Source organism: Epinephelus lanceolatus, chromosome 18, assembly GCF_041903045.1.
Source record: "Epinephelus lanceolatus isolate andai-2023 chromosome 18, ASM4190304v1, whole genome shotgun sequence".
Classification (NCBI taxonomy): Eukaryota; Metazoa; Chordata; class Actinopteri; order Perciformes; family Serranidae; genus Epinephelus; species Epinephelus lanceolatus.
The window spans coordinates 10,625,201-10,648,882 of record NC_135751.1 but is presented as its reverse complement, the minus strand read 5'-3'; the positions used below and the strand labels follow the sequence as shown (position 1 = coordinate 10,648,882).

Here is a 23,682-nt window from a genome sequence, read left to right as displayed (position 1 = left end):
GGAAAACAAATCACGAGGTCCAATCAAATCTGATTTTGGGAGCATGTCTTGTTTATGAAAACAGTTATATATACACTTTTGACTAATTTTAGAATAATTAGTACAGTGCCACTCAACATTATAAGGCTACAGTTTGGGTAAATCAGTAAACCCGCCCCTCCGTGCAGCTGGGCTGACACAAACGAACAACCCCTCAACCAATATGTCCTGTCATATGACACATGTACATGTCATATGGCATGCACACCTTGTGCCTGCACTGTGAGCAGTATCACACTTACTTTAAGTAGACAAGTGGCGCTTTTAAAATGTTGTTAAGTGTGTTTTTGTTAAAGTCACAGAACAGATTAAAAATTCCTATAAAGGAACACAGATCCAAATCAAGATACCAAGGTTCTTGGTACTGAAACCTTCAGTTACTGTACACATTAAGATTTTTGCATAACATATGAGGAGCCTGTTAAATATGTTTTGTTACAAATTAACTACCAACACTTTGTACAAGTCAAACTGAAACGATAACCTGATTAACAGAAAATTAAGTGGCAAGTATTTTGATATTGTAATTTTTCATGTAAAAACATTTCATGGTTCCAGCTTCACTACTGTGAAGGATTGTTACTTTTCCTTTTAATACTTAAAGTACTTGTAATGTATTAGTAATAATATGTTACTAATAAGCTGGATGAACAAAACAAACATTATAAGAGTGTCACTTTGGGCACTGAGTAATTGTGACAATTTTGTCACTATTTTCACGCACCCAACAATTGATACAGAAAATAATCATCAGATTAATCCCTAATGAAAATAATCATTAGTTAATGCTCAAATGAGCTCCACCCAAACCAGCTCCAACAGTGAAATAAGGCTTTTACATTAATGCATGAGTAATAATAACCTTACATACATTTACTGAAGGAGTTTTTTCAATGTAGGACTACAATAGAAAAATAGACCAACATAGTAAAAGTCATCACCCTACAATAAAAGTTTTCCCATTGCACGGTACATACATGCCATCTTCCATTACCTTCAGCAGTAAAATGCAGCAAACCCCCTTCCCTCTGATTTCTCTCATTTTCCCCCTTTTAGCTTGTGTCACATTTACAATAAACCAACAATATAAACACTTATCAACTTTACTTTGATCCAAACATCAAATCATTTAACCATTTCATATCATGCTGTATATATAGTCATTTTCAAGTTATCAAACTTTGCATGCAGGTTGTTAGTCATGTCTGAAAAGCTCAGTGTAATCTGTTAGGGGGTTAGAAACAGTGGTACTTAGTAATTCAGAAAGCACGCACTGGCAGATTATACACATATCATTTCTACTCTATTTGTAAAATCCACACTACGTTCATGCATGTCAGAAAAACCACAACAGCTACAAAATAGAAGGTAAAGAACACAGAGTCTATAATTTTAGCCACTCTTAAGTAGCGTCCAGGCTTCCTCTTGTCTTTGTCTTGCCCTTCGGCTTCCTGTCGAGCTGCCTTCACTTCCTCCAGGATTTGTTTCAACAGGTTGGGGCCTTTGGGCAAATCCAGAGGGATGTCATTTTTCTCTGGAGTCTCCTCAGCTCCAGCAGGATCTGTGTGGGACAGGGGAAAGTTGTGTTCAGGGTCTATATGTACATGTATGATCACTGATGCATCTATATTGGGATGCTCATTCATAGTGATGAGATGTGTTAAGTGTGATGTTTCCAGCTTGTTTGTTGTGCTGCCCCCAAGTGGACTAAATATCAAATACTGTAACATGGCTGGCATTTGTATTCCTTCCTGTATCTTAAAATATGAATAGGGATGTTCATCGGCAAAGTCAATCAATAAAGTTTTCATATGTCTGCTAGTGTATAGAAAACATTTAATATTTGACAAATTTGGTTTATTTTATCATATGAAAAAAAGTTTAGGAGAAAATTGCTAAACTCAATGTGAGGTATATAAAAATGTACCAAAACCCAGATATCCTTCCTCTTACAGGTCCTGAAAAATTCACCTAAAACACCTATTCAAGGCATACCCAAAGTAAACTGAGAGCTGTTCTTGTTCCATTTTTAGTACATGCACATACAAAGTCTCATATGAAAGGGCAACACAGAAGTCTTTCCCTCAACAATCAGAATCAGTGTAAGTACTCCTGTCATTGAGTTATATAGTTTTCAGCACACTGAAATAAAATGGTGTTTTTCTTATCTTCACCTGAATATTGTATTGAAAAAAAGATGATGCAGATGGATAGAACTGGGACTTATCAGCTGGAAAACACAATGGGGTCATAATATGAAGCCTCACTTAGTCCAAATTCAAAGTAGATAACAATATCACCGGAAAATAAGGTAAGGTAAGGTAATAAGGTTTAGTCCAGATGCTTTTAAAAAAGAGGGTAAAACAATATACTGAATGTGTGAATTTAAGTGAAAAACAAATTAACAAAGACAAAAAAAAAGTCTATTTAAAAGCTAATTGTATATATAAAAACACCTTTCGATAACCTAAATCTATGAGATTGACTTTTTTTCCCAGAAGACAACAGAGGAGCCATTTGTTTATCATTTAAATACATTTATAACAATCTATAATTCCAAGAAAAAGATGAAAACTCCTTTGGACGCGGGGAGTGTTGTTGACTACAAGACCCATAAGCCATATGGCCAATTGCTGGCTATTGATTGACTCTGAGGTCAAAGGAAGTGGCGGAGGTATCTCCTTCAACACAGGCCCTCACTGGAGACATGTATAGCTGCAGACACATTCTGTTTGTCCATACACGACATGCTGTTACAAACCCCGCCCACCCCTAGTACAAGACAAACCTACTAAAATGACGGCCATCTGACCCCTGCTACAATGCTACACTGTAGTAAATAAATTAAACCAAATGTAGCAATAATCCACTTCATAATTCATAATACATAAAGACATGGTTCACTGTATAAGTAACAAAACGTAACCCTTATGTTTACCCTTATCCTTACCTTAACTGCCTCTCTTTTAACATAATACTTAATAGCAGGCTAATTGCTGACTTAGCATTTGCATAAGTAAAGAGATGTAGTTCACATTATCCTTTTCCTGATCTTAACCGCCTCTCTTTTAAGGTATAACTTCATAGCTAAATAACATGCAAACTTAAGAAATTATGGATAAAATGTAGAGAAATATGAACATTTGAAATAATGCAATGGCAGTTCTTGGATATCTATGGATGTAATAGTGTGTTTGGACTATATATTTTACTAGATTTAGACCTTTGGGGATGTGTAAAGACTGTAGAAGCAGCGTTTTTGTCAGCATAAATTTGTGGATTATAATAATGCTTCATAGGTGAGTTATAACTGTTTTGTTTTTTGTCTGACAGAAGCGTATATTGACCTCCCTGTGGTAGTTGCATTTTGAAATGGTCCACATCAATTGAACCGTAAGAAGCGACGCTTTTGAGCGATATGTCATACGAGTAAACCACTTAAACAAAGCAAAAGCAGCAGATGTTTACATGTCAGAAATCATCAAATGAAATCTTTCAAGAGTCCGCGGCAAAATGAAAGAATCTCATTCTGGGGAAACTGGTGAAGTTGTTGCTGTGGTAATTTTGCATCGGGATTTCTGTTGCAATTTAAGACCCAGATCCCCAAAGAGGAATGCAGCCCATAAAGAGGCAACACTCAGATACTCAAAGACATGGTCAAACATTTCCAATGTGTTTATCGCCATGAAAAAATGTGGGAAATATGGTCTTAAATTTGGTCATCACAAACCCTAAACCTGGATTAGATGCAAGTTGCTGATTCTTTCCACTTGTCAAGCAGTTATTTGAATCTATTAATGACATATACATGTACATATATGTTACCTTACCTGTGTGAGAGTCGACTTGCAGTTGAATATCCACTTGGGCTTTTACAGAGAGTTGAGACTTCTTACCACAATAACCATCAAGGTCGATTAGGAAGCTGACCAGCATGGCCTCCAAAACGCTTAGTCCCACCAGGGCAAAGATCACAGCACAGTACGTGGCTAGAGTAACGGTGCAGAGACATTTTTGGTCAGTGTGATGTTGTTGATGCCAGTAAAGAGGATGCTGAACACTCTATCACAGTTAAATCTCTGGTCTGTGCAGCAGCTCACCGATCATTGGCAGCTTGTCTTCAGTGGAGGGCAACATGTCCTTAAGAATCAGCAGTAGGACAGATATGGACAGGAGCACAGTCACTTTGAAGCTCAGCTTTTCACCTCTGGCCTCATTGATGAAGAAGGAGGCCAAATCCAGGACAAGAAAATAAAGCAGGGGCACGATGAAATTGATCACATAAAGCAACGGCTTCCTGGAGATTGTCACCTGAAAAAACATAGATCATGTTAAAAATAATCACCATATTAATCAGAGAAAAACACCCACAGTTATCAAATTTCATTACAAATATTTGCTTACTATGTATATAAGTTTGCTTTGCCAACTTTCTTCAGGTAGAGACAAAGTGATAATTTCCATTTGTTCGAGTTGCCATTCTCCCTTTGTAACCATGATCAGCTCAGAGAGTTCAGTAAGGATTGTGTCACTCCTGAGTGTTCCTAGAACTATAGTTGCCACTGTGTAGAGAACAAAAACAAATGAAATAATGACATCAAATATGTTTCAAAGTTAAGTAGTAAATGAATGAGATGAGCCTGCAGTTAATCTTGTTTATTTTACCGTTGGAATTCATGGATGTAAAGGTGATGGTACAGTTTTGTGAATCAAAGGGGAACAGGTTGAGATTCAGCTGACAGGTGGAGGTCAGTCGCTGACGTGCGTTTGACAACACTGTACCGTCGGGAGACAAACTGACAAATGGACTCTTCACAATGCTCCCAGTATCAGAAACACTGGAAAAAGTAGAGGAGAGGACGTTTAAAAAAAAAAAAAAAAAAAAAAACTTTTTAATTTTCCAGCAAAGGGATTAATAGATTTGCTTATCTTCATAAAAGCTGGTAAAACCACGGAGGTTTTAAGAAATCCCAACATCTATTAATAGGACTGTAATTCAGATCTAACTGAAAAAGTAACCCCACTGGGCAACACATCTATGATATAAGTCAATGAAAACAAACTCCAATTTATTAGCGCTCCTATCACAGCCAATAAATGTATAGCCATGCAGTGGAAAGATAAACAACCACCTCCATCTGCTAGATGGACTAATAAATAAATGTTATGAATACCAAATGAGGAGATAATGTAAAACCTGAAGGGAAAGCCTGAACAGTTTAAAGTAACAGTTTGTAAGATACATAGAATTTAGTGGCATCTAGTGGTGAGGAGTGCAGATTGCAACCAGCTGAAACTTCTCCCAGCGTGAACAATCCATGTAAGGAATCTGAAGTGTGCTTCATGAAGTGAGATTTCAAGTTAAACTAGGCTTACACCAAACTAATTTACTGTTTTATTAAATTAGTTTAAATAAGTCTGACCTAGAAAACATATTCCTCCAAACTAGCCTGGTCCCAGTCAAAATGAGCCCCGCTGTCCTGATTTCTCCTTAATGAAACACCACTTCGGAAAAGATCCACAAACTGCACTTATGTAATGCATGGTACATACTCCTCTTGGATATCTACATCTGGGATCCACAGCCGCGATCTGGGAATGGTCAACACATTGATGCCACAAAAGTCTGATGAATTCCAGGTCAGGAATTCATTTGTCCAACGCTGGGAAAATAAAACATTTTTTGGCACAGGTTCACAATGAGTGTGTGAGATTGAAAGAGTCATGACTGTAAACGTAAAGCCAAACAATGTTGTTGATGTCAATTCTTTGGCACCAGAACTCAACATGATCATGTCTGTGTTTCCTAAATGTTTTGGTCAGGAGTCTTACCATTTGAATCCAGATGTGACTCGTGACAGTTTGAGACTTCTCATCCTGCAGACAATCAGCAGCAACTTTGGTAAGTATTCATGTGCATTTAAAACAAAAACAGCATGTTTACTTGAAAGGATTTATTGACCTAAATCACACATCTCCTCACTTAAATCTAGCTGTATTCATACACAAAGATAGTTTGGGGTTAATTTACCAAGGTTTTGAGATATCTGTCTCTGAGATTTTGCCACCCTGATGAAACAGAGGTGAACGAAATTTAATTTGAGGTGCTCACAGCATTGGTTCTACATAATTCACAAACCCTGATGTGAAAAGGGAGCGGTAAAAGAAGTATGCAGACCATTACATGAAGTAAAAACAGCCCCATAATGTAAAAATTATATGTGAATGTTCTGCATTTTTAAATTTTACTCAAGTGAAGCATTACCAGCAAAATAAACTTGAAATATCAATGAATGAGAATATCCCCTTTCATAGTGTGAAATAATGTAGGACCCAAAATCCTAACTGATATATTTTGCATCTTGTTGCACAAGATATAAAAACAAATAAATGTATTACATTGGTGGATGTTTTTTTATCATCATTACTGATAAAACAGCTAGAACAGGTATTTTAACTTACGGTAGTTTTCCAGATTAGGCATTTTCTCACAGGTCTGACTGACAACTCTCTCACTCTCCTGTTACTTTTATTTACTACTGAATTATTCCTATGAGTGATGACGAGACATGTTGATTCAACTGCACGATCTTTTTGGAGGATGTGGTTTTTGCTGCTGTTCAAATGTATTGCATTATACAGAGGTGTTTGTATTATTCAGCCTATACCCTTACACATATAAAAGAGCTGGACGAAATAATACAAACACCATAAATAGTATGACAAAACACAATTTGTTGCAGGATGTTGTCTTAGACTGCATTTATTTTAGCCAGGCGTACTCAATAAACTGGCAATTAACATGTATAGATTACTGAACGGGCCTACTGAGCACAGGTCGAGGGGCCTAAAGTGTTAGGGGGCCCCCCAGCCTTCACCTGCAAACAGAAATTAACATGCACCAACCAGGAAGAGACGCAAAATAACTTTACAGGGACACAAAAAGGCTGTAAAATACACAAAATTACCTCAAAGACACAAAAGACCACAAAGAGACAAAAATGACACATAAGACCAAAGAGACACAAAATGACGATAAAAAGACAGAAAAGACCAGAAGATACACAGAATTACCTTAAAGAGACACAAAACGACTACAAAGAGACATAGAAAGACCAAGAAGGCACTAAGTTACATCATAGAGACCCCAAAAGACTAGAAGATACACACAATTACCTCAAAGACACACAGAATTACATCAAAGAGACACAGGGAGACCACAAAGAGACACATAATGACTACAAGGAGTCATAAAAAGACCTCAAAGAGACACAAAATGACCACAAAGAGACACAAAATACCACAAAGAGACACAAAACGACTACAAGAAGACACAAAAAGACCAGAAAATTCACAAAACTACATCAGAGACACAAAAAGACCAAAAGATACACAAAATTACAAAGGGACATAAAACAACTCCAAAAAAATGCAAGTAGACTAAAAATAGACACTAAATGACTACAAAAAAGAGACAAAAGACCAAAAAATATACACAGAATGACTTCAGAGAGACACTAAAAGACCAGTGGATACACAAAATTACCTTAAAGAGACACAAAATGACGACAAAGAGACATAGAAAGACCACGAAGGCTATAAATTACATCAAGTAGACACAGGGAGACCACAAAGAGATACATAATGACTACAAGGAGACACAAAAAGACCTCAAAGAGCACCCAAAAAAAACAGAAGACACAAAAATTACCGCTGAAGGACATAAAGCAACTACAATGACACACAAGAAGACCAAAAAGACACACTAAGTGACTACAAAGAGAGAAAACTGACCACAGAGACACAGAAAGACCAAGAAGGCACAACATTACATTAGAGAGAGCCCAAAAGACTAAACGATACATAAAATTACATCAAAGAGAGACAGGGAGACCACAAGGAGACACAAAACTACTACAAAGAGACACAAAAAGACCTCAGAGTCACAAAATGACTACAAAGAGAGCCCAAAAGACCAGCAGATACACAAAGTTACCTCAAAGAGACACAAAATAACTACAAAGTAGTTGCTGCTTGTTCTATCAAAATATATTGTGTTTTGAGTGAAGTGACCCTTTAAAAAACAGGTTTATGAAAGCAATGCACCCTGAAAGCTAATGTATACACTCCAGAGAATACAGGGACACTTACCACTCCTAAAATACCATACAACACCATGTCCATCTTAACGAGGGTGGGTGTAGTCCAGTTCTTCACAGGGCGCATCACTGCCAGAAGATCATTTGATGTTGTCAGGTCTAAGTGATTCAGAAGGTCAATGTATGAGCAGTCTGATGTCTCGCTGCTGGAAACAAGTGCTGGGAAGGAGACAAAAAAACTTTATTGACAAGAAAACATCTTCATTCTAATATTAGTAAATTTAATCAAAACCAAAACTTTAAGTTGAATTTAATAACTCACCAATTAAAGCAAGAAAAGCTAGAGTCCTCAGAGCTGCCATGGCTGTTTGTCTCCATCTCAAACTGAGCAAACCCTTTTAAGCTGTGAAGCTGTGTTGCATAATTTGCAGGACAGTACAAAAGTCAATAGATCTAATTAATTGCATTGTCAAGTGTAAGAAAGCTTCTCTTTGCTTCTGCGGTCTGTTGTTAAGGGACGTGACACAAATTACCTGTGCAGTTCTATTGTTGACCAGCAGCTGAAGCAAAAAGCCAACATAATGAGACCTCAGTGTGACATCAAGTGGGAGTGTAAAGGGTTTCACTGTGCACACTGTCCTTCATGCTTACAACACCTGTGGTCAGGACAAAAAACAGGCACATGACTAAAAATGATTTAAGGATTTTAATTAGAAAATGTGAAAAAGTACCTGCACATAGACAGAAGTGAACAGCAATATCTCAAGTGTACATTTTTGATATGTTAAATACCCGGAGCTTCACCAGCTGCAAAATAAACTCTCATTGCAAATGTAACATTTTCACTTGGGCGTCAAACTTCACTTTTAATCTTGAAAAAATTAATTTGATAAATGATTCATCGGCATAGCAGCTGATGGAGATGTCAATGAAAGCCCTGGGAAAAAACAACATTAGAATAAAACATAATTTAAGTGTTATATTTTGACAAACTATTCACACCTCTCAAACAAAAAAGATGATGGCAATAAACAGAACATACATTAGATAAATTACAATAAAGGAACTTCTTACAAAAGCAGGACCAGTCCCAGAACCTGTCCCTGAAATACCTTTAAGAAAATGTGAATTCCAACAATTCTTGAATTTAATGTTACACATTTTAGTTGTATTATAAGACCATACAGTGCTCTCAAATCCCAACATTTTTTTCTACCAGCTCACCGCTGATGCTTTGACACCTAACTGACATGAAAGTATTGCTATGGAGTGCTGTAGCTGAATTTGGGAGTGCATCTTTAATTTAAGTACACTATCACTAAAACTGATGCTGTACATTTTGCACTATATTACTTAATTTCCTGAGTTCACATAAATTATACTATGCTCTTATTAGTTTCTTTTCTTGTTCATGTGACTATGTGGCGTGGTGCTGGAGGTATTAAGATCTTTCATTCAAGTAAAAGTAGCAATACTGTGGTGTAGAAATACAAAAGTGTAAGCATCAAAATATACTTAAAGCACTAAAAGTAAAAGTACTCATCATGCAGAATGGCCAATTACACAAATTTCTTCTATTATTGATTCATTCATGTCTTCATCACTCTGTTGTTGCAGTGGTAATGGTGAAGCTCGTTTTTATTACTTTAAACAGCAGGGTATCTGTAATACATAATTTATTTGTTGATTTACATTAATTAATTGATGAATTAATAACCTGAATCTCTCAAGTAATTAATAATCAAAGTTATCAAATTGATGTCTTGCAGGAAAAAGAACAATATTTTCTCTGAATGTAGCAGAGTAGAAGTATACAGTAGCCTAAAATGGAAATACTTAAAGTAAAAGTACTTTAATAAGGTATTTAAAGTACTTGAGTAAATGTTATACATCACCACCATTATTTGGGTGTTGTAGCAACAACTTATTTCCCACTAGGAAGAGAGTTCTTACGCCTTGTTTCCACATAGCTTTGTGTATGTATGTATGTGAGTCAAAGAACCTCTATGATGTCTGATGTGTTTGCAAGACAACTCCTTCCATTATTTTTTCAGTCTGGAATTTGCCTCGAATATGTTGAAAAAAATTGATCTTTTGCAGCAGACTGTAGACTGATAAATGTAATACAGCTCTATTTATACATTTTTTTTCTCAGGGAACAGTTTGAGAGCATATTTAGCTGTCTACCATTGGAAGCATGCTAGCAGTGTAATGTAGAGTGCATGCAGGGTGGATCATACGTCTTTTAGCAAAGTATTTTACAAAGCTGGCTACACACGTGGCAGCCAATCTCCCCACTTATTTGTCGCCATGCATTACTGGTCCTGTTTTTTGTCTCTGTCCTGCTCCATGCACATGTTCCACAAGATCTGACACTGCAGTGGCTGTTTATTCATCCATAAAGAGATGCATTTCCAATGTGTTGAACACCTGGAGTAAACTCCATATACTTAACGGAAATATGGACATTAAATTTAATTGTGGAAATGAGGCGTTAATCTATGTTGTTGGTGTTGCTGCAGAAAATACACAACAAAAAGTTTGGTAAACTTAGTTTGTTGGTCTTAATGATTGGAGAAAAATGTATTTTCTTCCTAAGAGCACTGTCAGGAGTGTACCAAGGCATAAAAACTGATAAAGCCACTTTTTTTTTTTTTTTTTTTTAAAATCACTGGTCACTTTTCTGTCACTAGTGTATTAAAGCGACTATGTGTAGAATTTGGCACGGCTCTGAAGTAGTAACTGTACAGATCCCAACTCAGGACTGAAACTTTGGCACTAAAAACTCCCCTCCAACTGCAAAACACTGGCCAGACACACAAAAGCACTTTCTCAGGATTTTTCTTTTTATATGTAACATCAACGATTGCTTATATATTTTTATTTTTGTATGTCCAGCCACCCGACAGATGCAGATTAATTTTAAAGTCCTGGATACGTGTTGTTTGGTGAAGAACAGTGAGGTGTCAGGGGTACACATCAGTGGGCAGCTGGAAGTCTTTGAAGGTGTAGAAGGAGATGTCTCCATAGTCCACCACAGCAAAGACCACTGGGATGTCTCCACTCTGGAAGGCCAACTGCTTGATGGCTCGCAGGTCAGGTACGGGGCCATCGAAACTGAGACACAACAAGGAGATAATCACATTTTCCTGTCAGTATTTCAGACAGACACGGGCCAACATGCTCCATCATTCTGGGAGGCTGCGATGAGCATTTCTTAGTATTTTCGAACATTTTACAAACCAGGTAATTTATTTAAAAATTGAAAAAGAAAATAAGACAAAAGAGGCATTCATGTTCAACTGCTGTTATCAGTATTTAGTTTGAGTCAGATGTTCTGTGTGTCCTGTAAGCCAATCTTGAGCAAACATGCCCTCAGGCAGTTTGTGTGATTGCCTACCTGCACACACACATCCTGGAGTACGGCTTTCCCGGGTTGCTCTTCTTGAAGTCAGCCACTGAATCCGGTTGGTAAACATTGAAACAAATCCTCCAGTCATCGGAGCCTTTTAACCTGAGCAGACAAAAGCATGAGGTCAAGCCCCTGCATGATGCACTCTCAGTCACAGTACATCAACATCATTGTACGACGAGGCAGTGACAAACACCAGAGCCGCAGCGTCTCACTGCTTTGTCTCACAGTCTTTATGTGTCTGTAAATCGAAGATCATAAATCGCGATAGCAGTGAGACGAGCTCAGTTCACATTAAGTCCACATTAACCCCCTAACCCTATCTCCCAAATAGCTTACTGCCACACAAAAAAGCTAGTATTACAGCCTTGTGGTTGTATGCCATTACAATAAGGTCTGAGTGCCAATACCACCCGCTCAAACTGCAGTTTACATAAATGTCTGTTGTAAAAGTTGTAAAACATAGATGCTCTGCACACACACATCTTCTCCCAGGCAGCACGTAGGATCTATATAATCAACGCGGTTTCAAGGTGGACACCTAAGATTAGTGGAACCAATTCAGTATCTGACCAAATGTGTCACCTTCTGTTCCTGAGTTTTGTTGTTGAATAATGGTCAGGAAAGTGTTTTTGCATATCATTATGATGTCACAGTGAAGCTGACCTTTGACCTTTTGTACATATAAAATGTCATCACTTTGAAACTCGTGAAACTTTATCATAATTAGTTCAAGAATTCTTGTGTTATAGCCAAAATCATGTTTTATGTGGTCACAGCGATCTTGACCTTCGGTACCTCCATCAGTTTATGCTTGAGTCCACCTGGACATTTTTCACCAAATTTAAAGAAATTCCCTCAAGGTGTTCCTGAAATATCTCGTTTACGAGTATGGCACAGACAACCTAAAAATGTCCTCCGATGTCCTCATGGCTGTTGGCATATGCATGAGGCATAAAAAAAAAAAAAAACCTGTTACTGTCTACGGGAGGCAAGAAAAAAGATTTAAGTGTTAATACAGCCATACGTGTCTGAACTTCACTTGGAGTCAACTGTTAAGCTCTGGCAAGTTGCTTATTTTGATTTCTAGGGTCAATCAAGAGCGATTCAGCTTAGTGTGACAATGAGTGAAATTATTTTGAATAAAAATCACTAATACTTTATCACCACTCGTTCTGTTCTCTCCTTCCCTCCCACTGCTCTGCTGTCATGAATGAAGGCGCCCATAGAATGAGCACGAACAACAATCTCACAGGTTCACTGCACGTCACACAGTGTGAGACGGGGCTAATGAAATCCTGTCAGACCGTACCATATCAGTTATGAGGCTTGTCATGTGGTGCAATAACTGTCTGATGAATCATGATACACATTAATTAACTTCCGTCAAACATCTGTGCTGCTCTCATTTATGAAAATGTTGCCAAACAAAATTTCATTATTGACCCGCAACCTGAAGCAACAAAAACACAGCCCCTTGCGCTTTATAAAAGCAGGGCTGTTTTCAGTCTGAACACCTACCTATATCTGATGAATCACTGCCACATTTTACCAATTTTCTGTGTAATAAGAGGAAATAGAAACAAGTGATACCTGGATGCCCCCTCCAGCAAATTTGTAGATTTAATCACACTGATTTTATCCAGCAGCTCCCCTGGAAGAGAAAATAAATATCACTGACTTGAATTAGACAAACGTAATCGACTTCGATCCAGACACTATATTAACTCAATGTAGTTTACAGACCAGGTCCATGTGATCTCACCATGGGGGATTGGCTGTGTTGGGTCATGTAAAGGAGTGACTTCTCTGTCCCATAAATGTGCTGGTCGGCCTCTATGCTCCCCCTGCCGCCTCGCCATGAGCTCCCGATACTCCGCCCAGTTTCTGCATCGCTGAACCTTGAAGGAACTCACAGTGTGATCACCCATAATGTGAACCTTTATATCACTTGAAAACAAACATATAATTTCACAGATATTATTAAACATTAGATTTTAAACGTACTTTATTGACTTAATATTTTGTACTACTGCTTTGTTTGATTTTAAGATGTCTTGATACATTGCTGCCTGTTTTTAACTGTCTTGTAAGCTGTCCATGAGTGCTCTGAAACGTGCCTATAAATACAATGCATTAATATTTGTGTGAAACATTTTTCAGTTGCATCTTGATGTTACATATGCTACAAACCTCTCTGTCCCGCCGGTGCCTCTGCTGATCCTCTTCCCTCTTCTTGTCCTTTGCGGACATCTTCACCTCCCTCAGGTTTATTTTTTGACTCCAGTGAGCAATGTCACAGACTCCCACAGCCAAAGACCCAGGGAGCAGAGAGGGGTCTGGAGAGGCCAGGCAGCTGGAGAGCTGCTTCCTGGAGCCCAGGTCAGGGAAAGTGATGGAGCTGAAGTCCCAGCGTGAGCTACCACAGGCGGGCTGGTGATCTGATCGGTCCACGAGAACATCTGTCATCCACCAATTCCTGCCCCTGCCTTGGTCTTCTGAACCTGTGGTGTTAGTCTGGGTGTCTGGAGTCCCTGAAGGCATCATCTGGTGGGACTCAGGAAGTTCTTTATCCTCCTCACGTTGAAGGCCACATTTATCCTCCTCCATTCTTTCAGTTGTGGATCCTTCTTGTGCTTTAGTATGACTACAGCAAGAACAAACATTGTATGAGTCTCTAATTTACATAAAGGCTCACTGCACATTACAATAGATCACCAATACAGATCTGTTGTTGTCATTTTTTAGTCATTTTCCACAGTCTGTCACTTTTTCAACAGAGGTTCCCACACATGTTTAACAATTAATTTTCAAAACTCCATACTCCATTACCCCATTTCCATGACAACTTTAAAGTAGATTAAATTGGGTACACCTATATCGCAATAAAACACGTACTTCCCAGGCATTTGTGAATATGCAAATTGCTAATTTTACTCATCGAGGAGACACTTCCACTGCAAATTAGCTGCTTATGCTTACAGCAAAGACAGAAATATGCAGTCACTTCACAAAATGTTGAGGGTGCCCCTCTTTGTGGGGGATAGAAAACTGATGAGCCTACAGACAGATGTCAATGCAATTTGACATGTGTTTGGATCCGAATTTGACAAGTTTGTATTATTTATTTCTTGTTAAAAAAAACCCATTAGTTTCATGGACATGTCTCTTAATTGTTTTGCAACCTTGCCTGAACCTGAGCGTATGTGATACTTCTGTAAACTAAGGTCGATCGCTGTCATTTCCCATCATGGGGCTGCCCCTATCCAACATCTATACGTATATAACAATAGCCAAAACAACGTACATTCAAAACTTTTCAAAAACATTCTGTTCATTCCAAACCTGGCACACAATTTTTTCTTATTTCATATTTTTTCCACAAATTTTATGACTGCGGGATCCTGTAACAGTTTAGTGGAATAATCAATGACTTGAGTATCAACTAAATATATAATTGGACTATTGGTCAGACAAAAATGTTATTAGTAGATAAGACTTTGAACTCTGGGACACAGAGATGGCCCCTTTTTTTTACCAATTTCCTAACACTTTACTTTGAGGTAAATTATTAAAGGTGAACTCCACAGATTTTTACACATCAAGATCACTTCGCATGGAGTTTGAAAGATGCGGGCATTTATCAGGTGGGGAGACTTTGTCAAATTGTATAATGGGAGTTGTAGGATCCAGCATTTTTGAAGACTGACCAATGTTAAGGAACGAAAAGTCAGGGCATCTCAGCCTCTGCTACATCAATTTGGACCATTTTTTAAAAATCTGTTTCTCATACCCCAAATTTATGGAAATAAACAACTACATCACTGGAGTTCCCCATCAATAGCTTGTTTGATAATGAAAAATAATAGTCCTCCTTTCTATTTCTACTTTTTTACAGTAAAATGTAGTTGTGTCCCAAATCACTCCGAGTTCAATTACTTCATACTCAGAATTTTAAGACAAGACAAGACAAGACAAGACAAGACAAGATAATCTTTACTAATCCCAATAGAAGATATTGTTGCAGCAGCAAAAGCACAGATAAATAAATAACACGTTATAAAACTACAATAAAAATAGAAGTCAAAATAGAAACTATACTGGAGCAAGTGAGTGAGTGTTTTTTTTTAATTATCTGGACGCTTAAATAAAATGGTGGACAGTAAATACAAAGCACTACATATACAAATAGAGAGTAATTTTGTCCAGGGCCTGTGTTTACCTGGATGTTGTGGTGAGGGTGGGGCTGGCACTACGCTTCCTCTTCAGTTGTCTTCCCACTTTCTCACGTGACACAGGCAGGTTCAACTGCCTTGCATAAGATGATGGCTCTGTACTGTAAGAAGAAACACACACACACACACACACACACACACACACACACACACACACACACACACACACACATTTTGCAGAGCCTTCCCAGCAACATCATCCAAAACGCTGAGTCAATAAAGATCCATCTGGACAGGATTCAAACTATGTAATTAACTATGTCTAAAAGGGGTTTTAAATGTGGCTATAGATAATGGATTGATGGACAATATTACAATGTAATGTATAAATTTCTAATCCCATCTGAGTGTGACGTTAAGATTCTGTTACCTGGGATCAAATCTGTGCACCACATAGCCAAGCCTCTTCAAATGCCCAAACACCTTTGTGATGAAAAAGAGTCATTAGACCAGTTCAGCAGTGTGGCCCTACTTCTAAATATGTGTTGGACTTTTTCTTGCACCTGATATTGCTGGAGGCTCACTGTGCTCGAAGACAGAAATCTCTCATACCCATCCTGGATGGACAGCGGCAGGTCCCGGTAAAACACCTGCACGTTTCCCTGTTCACACAGCCACTCACAGATGTCATCAGTCAGCATTATACAGATCACAAGTGCTGTATAAATACTACTACATAACACAAAGGATGATGTGTAAACCACACCCTGGTAAACAGGTTTTATCTGCCACTCACACACTCCATCAGGTAAAGAGCCTCTTCAGGGAGGAGGTACTGCTTGCCGTTGGCAGAAAAGCCCATAGTCTGCCAGAACTTTCCCTTTTGTAAAGACAACAAATGTTGTAAGACACGGAATAATAATTTGACAAATGATTTATAGCAAGAACTATTTGTGTGTCTGTGTGTGTGTGTGTATTGATCGTTTGTTTCACTTATTGATACAGTACTTACAGCTGGAGACTGAAGCTCCACAATCTGCTCACTTGGAATCCATGTGGCCTTCACTAGGTTTCCTCTAAAGTGAGATAAAAACAAACAGTATCTATCTCATGTTGGTGCAGCATAACCTGAACCTACTGCTGTATCCCATTAACATCAACCCACATACTTTACATTATTGGAAGAGCCTACACTTTTTTCCTAGCCATCAGGGCGCAGAAAGAAGACACACATCCCTGACATATTTTTGCCTCATAGAGTTGTTATGGTGAATGTGTTTTGCGAACATATTATTTACACATGCTTCAATCATGGAGCGGCATTAGTAGTTTTTTGGAGTGGTGTTTGCATCTACCTGATGGATGTACATCCAATATTAACACTCATTTTAGCTGTGGTATTGGACTCCACTAACTCCTGAGGAAAATATCTGGCTCTTTAGCAAATAAATGGTCAACTTTGTCTGCTGTTTGGCTGAGCTGAAAATAACTGCCTGTTGCCTCAGCTGGAAACGGGGTTAATGAAGAGTTCTGAGACTGAACCTAAATTTGCCATAAATCCACATCTTTAAGCTAAAAGAGGCAAAGCACAAACAGACAGTCACTTGACTTGTTAGACATTTATGGACCAAACAGTTCTGGGGACTCCCTAAGAGGAACTGCCCACGGGTGAGCTCCCCCAAGAACAACATATCTTCAATGGGCTTTTTTTCTGTTTGCCTTAACACTGCCAATATGAACGTGGAAGCGAAGTAAGTCTCTGATTGAAGATTCTCAGGCTATAATTCACAATTGTGTTGCATTTCCCCTATCATGTATATGCTCAGAAAAGCCTGGACTTCACTGTCCATCCATTTGTCCGTGTTTTCTTAAATTTTCGCTACAAGCTGTTGTTTGTGTTTTGGGTTGTCTGCTGTTAACGGGGCTATCAGGTTTCTAAAAATGACGGTTGCCCGTGCTGCATTGACTCATGTGTTCAACTGATCACTATACACTTACAGTACAGGCCAAAAGTTTGGACACACCTTCTCATTCTATGCATTTTCTTTATTTTCATGACTATTTACATTGTAGATTCTCACTGAAGGCATCAAAACTATGAATGAACACATGTGGAGTTATGTACTTAACAAAAAAAGGTGAAATAACTGAAAACATGTTTTATATTCTAGTTTCTTCAAAATAGCCACCCTTTGCTCTGATTACTGCTTTGCACACTCTTGGCATTCTCTCCATGAGCTTCAAGAGGTAGTCACCTGAAATGTTTTTCCAACAGTCTTGAAGGAGTTCCCAGAGGTGTTTAGCACTTGTTGGCCCCTTTGCCTTCACTCTGCGGTCCAGCTCACCCCAAACCATCTCGATTGGGTTCAGGTCCGGTGACTGTGGAGGCCAGGTCATCTGCCGCAGCACTCCATCACTCTCCTTCTTGGTCAAATAGCCCTTACACAGCCTGGAGGTGTGTTTGGGGTCATTGTCCTGTTGAAAAATAAATGATGGTCCAACTAAACGCAAACCGGATGGGATGGCATGTCGCTGCAGGATGCTGTGGTAGCCATGCTGGTTCAGTGTGCCTTCAATTTTGAATAAATCCCCAACAGTGTCACCAGCAAAACACCCCCACACCATCACACCTCCTCCTCCATGCTTCACAGTGGGAACCAGGCATGTGGAATCCATCCGTTCACCTTTTCTGCATCTCACAAAGACACGGCGGTTGGAACCAAAGATCTCAAATTTGGACTCATCAGACCAAAGCACAGATTTCCACTGGTCTAATGTCCATTCCTTGTGTTTCTTGGCCCAAACAAATCTCTTCTGCTTGTTGCCTCTCCTTAGCAGTGGTTTCCTAGCAGCTATTTGACCATGAAGGCCTGATTGGCGCAGTTGTTCTAGAGATGGGTCTGCTGCTAGAACTCTGTGTGGCATTCATCTGGTCTCTGATCTGAGCTGCTGTTAACTTGCCATTTCTGAGGCTGGTGACTCGGATGAACTTATCCTCAGAAGCAGAGGTGACTCTTGGTCTTCCTTTCCTGGGTCAGTCCTCATGTGTGCCAGTTTCGTTGTAGCGCTTGATGGTTTTTGCGACTCCACTTGGGGACACATTTAAAGTTTTTGCAATTTTCCGGACTGACTGACCTTCATTTCTCAAAGTAATGATGGCCACTGGTTTTTCTTTAGTTAGCTGATTGGTTCTTGCCATAATATGAATTTTAACAGTTGTCCAATAGGGCTGTCGGCTGTGTATTAACCTGACTTCTGCACAACACAACTGATGGTCCCAACCCCATTGATAAAGCAAGAAATTCCACTAATTAACCCTGATAAGGCACACCTGTGAAGTGGAAACCATTTCAGGTGACTACCTCTTGAAGCTCATGGAGAGAATGCCAAGAGTGTGCAAAGCAGTAATCAGAGCAAAGGGTGGCTATTTTGAAGAAACTAGAATATAAAACATGTTTTCAGTTATTTCACCTTTTTTTGTTAAGTACATAACTCCACATGTGTTCATTCATAGTTTTGATGCCTTCAGTGAGAATCTACAATGTAAATAGTCATGAAAATAAAGAAAACGCATTGAATGAGAAGGTGTGTCCAAACTTTTGGCCTGTACTGTACGTCACTCAAGGTTCCTCTTGTGCTGAAAGTGATCTACTCCAAAATAGGGGCTACAAAAGGTTGATCGTTCGTAGTTCTTGCATAGCTGACACAATAAAAACTGGGGTTGTTGGAACTATGTTCCAAGAACTATGAAAAAAGTTCCTTCTGTCCAAAAACACCTAGAATTAACATAAAAATGCTGACTGGTGGAGTATGGAAAGTGTTCCTACCCTTAAGCTTCTACTTTACATTTATTTCACTGGATTAAAAAGTAACTTAAAGAGCCATGAATGTTGCATGACTCTGCAATCTGTCAGTGCACATTTAGTCACCTTCATTTTCAAAGAGGTATAATGTTATAATACAGCTGCAGGCAATGACTGCATCGAAAACTCCTCATTGTCGATGCATTCAAGGACATTCAGAAAACAAACAAAGCAAACTTTTTATATTAGAACTGCAACCAGGGTCACTGTGTCTTTTTCACAACATGTATGTTTGCTTATTATTCATCCTTCACAGTTATTGACAGGAGCTCATGGATGTTACTCTTACTCACAGCCTCTCCACTCTCTCCTCTGATATAAGGCTCCAGTGCTCATTTAGACTTTGCTCAAGGTGCTGTCTTTGCTCGTCTGAGTCATTGGGGAAGAAGTCCTTCTGTCCTCTGACTGGGATCTTGTGACTCCTGGACCGGGCTGCGAACAGTTCAGATGGACTGGAATTTAAAGAAAGAAACAACATTCAGCTTCAAACATTCAACACTTTTATAACTAGAAAAAGCCAAGACATATAAATATAAACTGAGAGGTCCTGATAAAATATTGCTTTAAATTGAACTTCTCAGAGTTTATGCAGTTAATGTCCTCCTTACAGTTAAGACACAAGCCTTTCTCTCTTTAGTGAGGACTTTATCAACAGCAGTTACAAGGAGATCTGTTAAAACTCCATTACAGTATCCAAAACTGCTAAAGATTGACATGTTTTCTAAATCCTCCAGAGATGTGTCCTTTAATTCTTGCTGTAATTTCAAGGATATAGTAGGCTGCTTTTTTAACTGTCATAAAGTAAATGTTAAACTTTAGAGTCCCTAACTGCACAGAGAGGTGAGGTCTGTAACATCAAAGATTCAAGGTGAGCACAGACTTTAAATGGTTTAATCTCTTTTAGTGGACATAACTAGATAACATAATTCAAGACAAAGCAAATTTCTTTTTATTAAAGGTGCAAGTTGCATTATTATTTCCTTGATAGAGACTTTTATAGATAGGTAATAATGCAAGTTGCATTATTACCTATCTATAAAAGTCTAGTTCTGAGACTGAACCTAAATTTGCCATAAATCCACATCTTTAAGCTAAAAGAGGCAAAGCACAAACAGACAGTCACTTGACTTGTTAGACATTTATGGACCAAACAGTTCTGGGGACTCCCTAAGAGGAAGTGCCCACGGGTGAGCTCCCCCAAGAACTACATATCTTAATAGGTAATAATGCAAGTTGCATTATTACCTATCTATAAAAGTCTCTATCAAGGAAATTTCATGTGATTTTAAGTAGGGTGAGTGCATACAGTAAGGTGCATAGAATTTATAAGTCTTATGGAAACCACAATAACCAATTTCATCCTGATGTGTTAATTGCTAGATTACAAATACAGGAAATGGCATACTCTACTGCCATTGCAGCTCAGTGTTATATTGTTAATGGAGTCCAGCTGCATATAATTGTAATATTGTGTATTTCAAATGTCATCATGAGTCATAAAGCAGTGACTCACTGCCATGGGACCTCGCCCAGACATGTTATATTTAAAAAAAATCAAGTCAACTGCATGATGCCTTTAACTCCACTACATTTATCTGACAGTTTTAGTTACTAGTAACTTTTCATATTAAAGTTTTGGTACCCAAAATATATGACTATATACAAGTACAGCTGTAACAAACAATCTATTGATTGACTGAAAGAAAATTAATTGGTAACTACTTTGTTAATCTTTTATTCATTTAAATGTAAAAATGCCAAACGTTTTGTGATTCGAGCTTTTCAAATATGATAATTTCCTTTAGAGTAATTTAACATATTATCATAATGTAGAGGTTTGGACTGTTGGCTGGACAATACAAACACTGTGAGGGTGCCACTTTGGCTTCTGGGTAATTGTGACGGTATTTCTACTACAGTACAACATTTTGAGGCAGGACTTGTACTTGTAACAGAGTATTTTACCTTGCAGTGTGGTTACTTTAAACGTTATTTAAATACAGGAGCTGAACAATGTTACACTACGTCGTTACACTAAAGCTAAAGTTACCTCAGTATTGCTATTTTATACGTTTTTCATATATATACCTGATGTTTTCCCTGTGAGTTACATCCATGTAACGTTACCACATTCACAAAACTTGAGCTAGCTAACAGTCAAATGAACCCACCATGTGTACGGGGCAACAGTTTAAAAGCTCTGATAACAGAACATATTTGACCAACAACAGCTGAGTGAGAAAATGTGGGAAAGTTGCGGCTCCCATGTCGATAAGTTAACTATTATTTTCCATTGAAGACAACTACGCACCTTAATATTTCACTGTAGAACTTCAGTTCGGTGTCTTTCTTGTTTTGGTCCGCCATGTTTGCCAGCTCCCCGCTGCAGAGGGTCTCCTCTGGGTCCTGAAGTCCGTCAGATAGCGTCATTTAAAGTAGTTACAAACATGGCCGACGGGAGGCGCTAAAACACATGGAGCGGATTGGATTTTCCAGATAGTGTCACTGATTTCAGGAATGCACCGTAGATTTTAATATCTATTTGTGCTGACTTGTTTCTCTTCAATGTCAATTCATGTGATTTTTTTAGTTATCTGTGAGTGTAGCTGTGCTGTAAGTTACCAGTCTGAAGTCAGCTGAGTTTTCTCTGACATAGATGAAAGTTTAGTTTTAATCCCCAACTCTGTGAGAGAACATGAGTTTAAACCTCCAGACTAACATGTTGCAGAAGCTATTTCTCTGCTGCTTAACAGTGAGATGGATAAGTCAGAGTTTACAATTAACCTGGGCACAAATCCTAGTTGTCTCAGATTAGTTCTTGGTGATGTCAAAGTTTCTGAGACCATAAATAGAGAGTTGTTGAACTTTTCAGATGATGATCAGTAAGTGTGTGCTCATAAATTACAACTCAAATCTGTCAAAAACTGCTGGAGGAATGGAAGTTTGTAAGTGTGTAGAAATTATTTGTAGCTATAGCCTGAATAAGCCTAACTAAATTAGTTTAAAAATCAAAAACACATAGGCCTACAGAAAATGTAATGACTGAAAGTTGACTAAATTTTCGTTGACTTAAATGTTTTGAATTTTTGTGGACTTAAACTATGAAGGATAAAAATGACTAAAATGTGACTAAATGTAATAAGCATTTTTATTTCAAAACCGAGACTAAATGGCTCTCAGATTTAACACCAGTCTGGACCCAGGCAAGGTGCTCTCCATAGACTGTATAAAATGTGCCTTAAACCTGCTTTTCTAATGGCCAGCAAGGGAGTGACTCCACTGGCTGCAAAGAGAAGCCCAATTACATGTAAGCCAATGAGAAAATGATCCCAATTTTCATGTGGTTTATTACCTTAGTAAACATTTAACTAAAGAGTTTATGGTCTCCGTCCCTAATTTAAGTCTTCCTCAATACAATTTGATGTTCCCTTTGTATAGTATGGTCTTGTTTATATTGAAATAGACATGAGAGCAGGATATACTTTAGGGCATGGCTAACTTGTGATTGACAAGTTGCATTCACGGCGACCTGTCAGTCGGATAGAGGCACAGAAATGTATATCCATGGAACTGTGTTCATTACCATGAACTTGTTTTTAGGTGCTGTCCACAGACTGTGTCTTCTAGCCTACTCTGGTAAACTTAGCTGGTTAACTTTTAGCAGGACTTGTTTGGCGTATTCTCTATATAATGACTGGATTTATCTGCTGCATTATTTATGTAGGATAACCACGGACCGTAAAACTATTGGATGTAGCTGCCATAACTAAACCCACTGGTTTGTCAATTTCCATTTTGAAATATTGAGTTTGGCAATTTGGCCACAGACATCTTTATTTTTGGGAGCCAGGAGTGACCATATTTGGGCAAGAGGCTGGTGCTGTGGAGGAGCGAGGGGTGGATCTGACAGAGATGCTGAGGAAACTATTAGCAGACAGCTTGTCCCTGAAAGCGGCCAAGGTTAGCCACGGCTATTTGACCAGCTTTGTATAAACAGAGCTCTCTCTCTCTCTTTTTTTAAAAATATTTTTTGGGGCATTTTTTTGCCTTTAACCGATAGGAAATGGGGAGTGAGAGAGAGGGAGTGACATGCA

At 38.5% G+C, this 23,682-nt stretch overlaps 2 protein-coding genes across 2 annotated transcripts; both read right to left on the bottom strand.

Moving 5' to 3' along the window:
* Positions 1–30: 30 nt before the first annotated feature.
* On the bottom strand, positions 31–10,839 carry LOC117268039 (5-hydroxytryptamine receptor 3A). Its single transcript, XM_033644191.2, has 10 exons — positions 8,672–10,839; positions 8,461–8,549; positions 8,191–8,357; positions 5,872–5,916; positions 5,593–5,702; positions 4,705–4,877; positions 4,444–4,601; positions 4,140–4,350; positions 3,870–4,028; positions 31–1,600 (listed from the first exon to the last, which is right to left on the bottom strand). The coding sequence occupies exons 2-10, from the start codon at positions 8,498–8,500 to the stop codon at positions 1,338–1,340; spliced, it is 1,326 nt and encodes a 441-aa protein (XP_033500082.1). The 5' UTR covers positions 8,501–8,549; positions 8,672–10,839; the 3' UTR covers positions 31–1,337.
* Positions 10,840–10,976: 137 nt separating this feature from the next.
* On the bottom strand, positions 10,977–22,054 carry tsen54 (TSEN54 tRNA splicing endonuclease subunit). The gene is made up of 12 exons (XM_033644188.2): positions 21,900–22,054; positions 19,882–20,040; positions 16,738–16,801; positions 16,522–16,605; positions 16,289–16,387; positions 16,156–16,208; positions 15,773–15,886; positions 13,744–14,197; positions 13,316–13,451; positions 13,144–13,204; positions 11,539–11,652; positions 10,977–11,255 (listed from the first exon to the last, which is right to left on the bottom strand). Exons 1-12 carry the CDS (start codon positions 22,016–22,018, stop codon positions 11,105–11,107), a joined length of 1,608 nt encoding a protein of 535 aa, XP_033500079.2. The 5' UTR covers positions 22,019–22,054; the 3' UTR covers positions 10,977–11,104.
* Between the last annotated feature and the right edge of the window lie 1,628 nt (positions 22,055–23,682).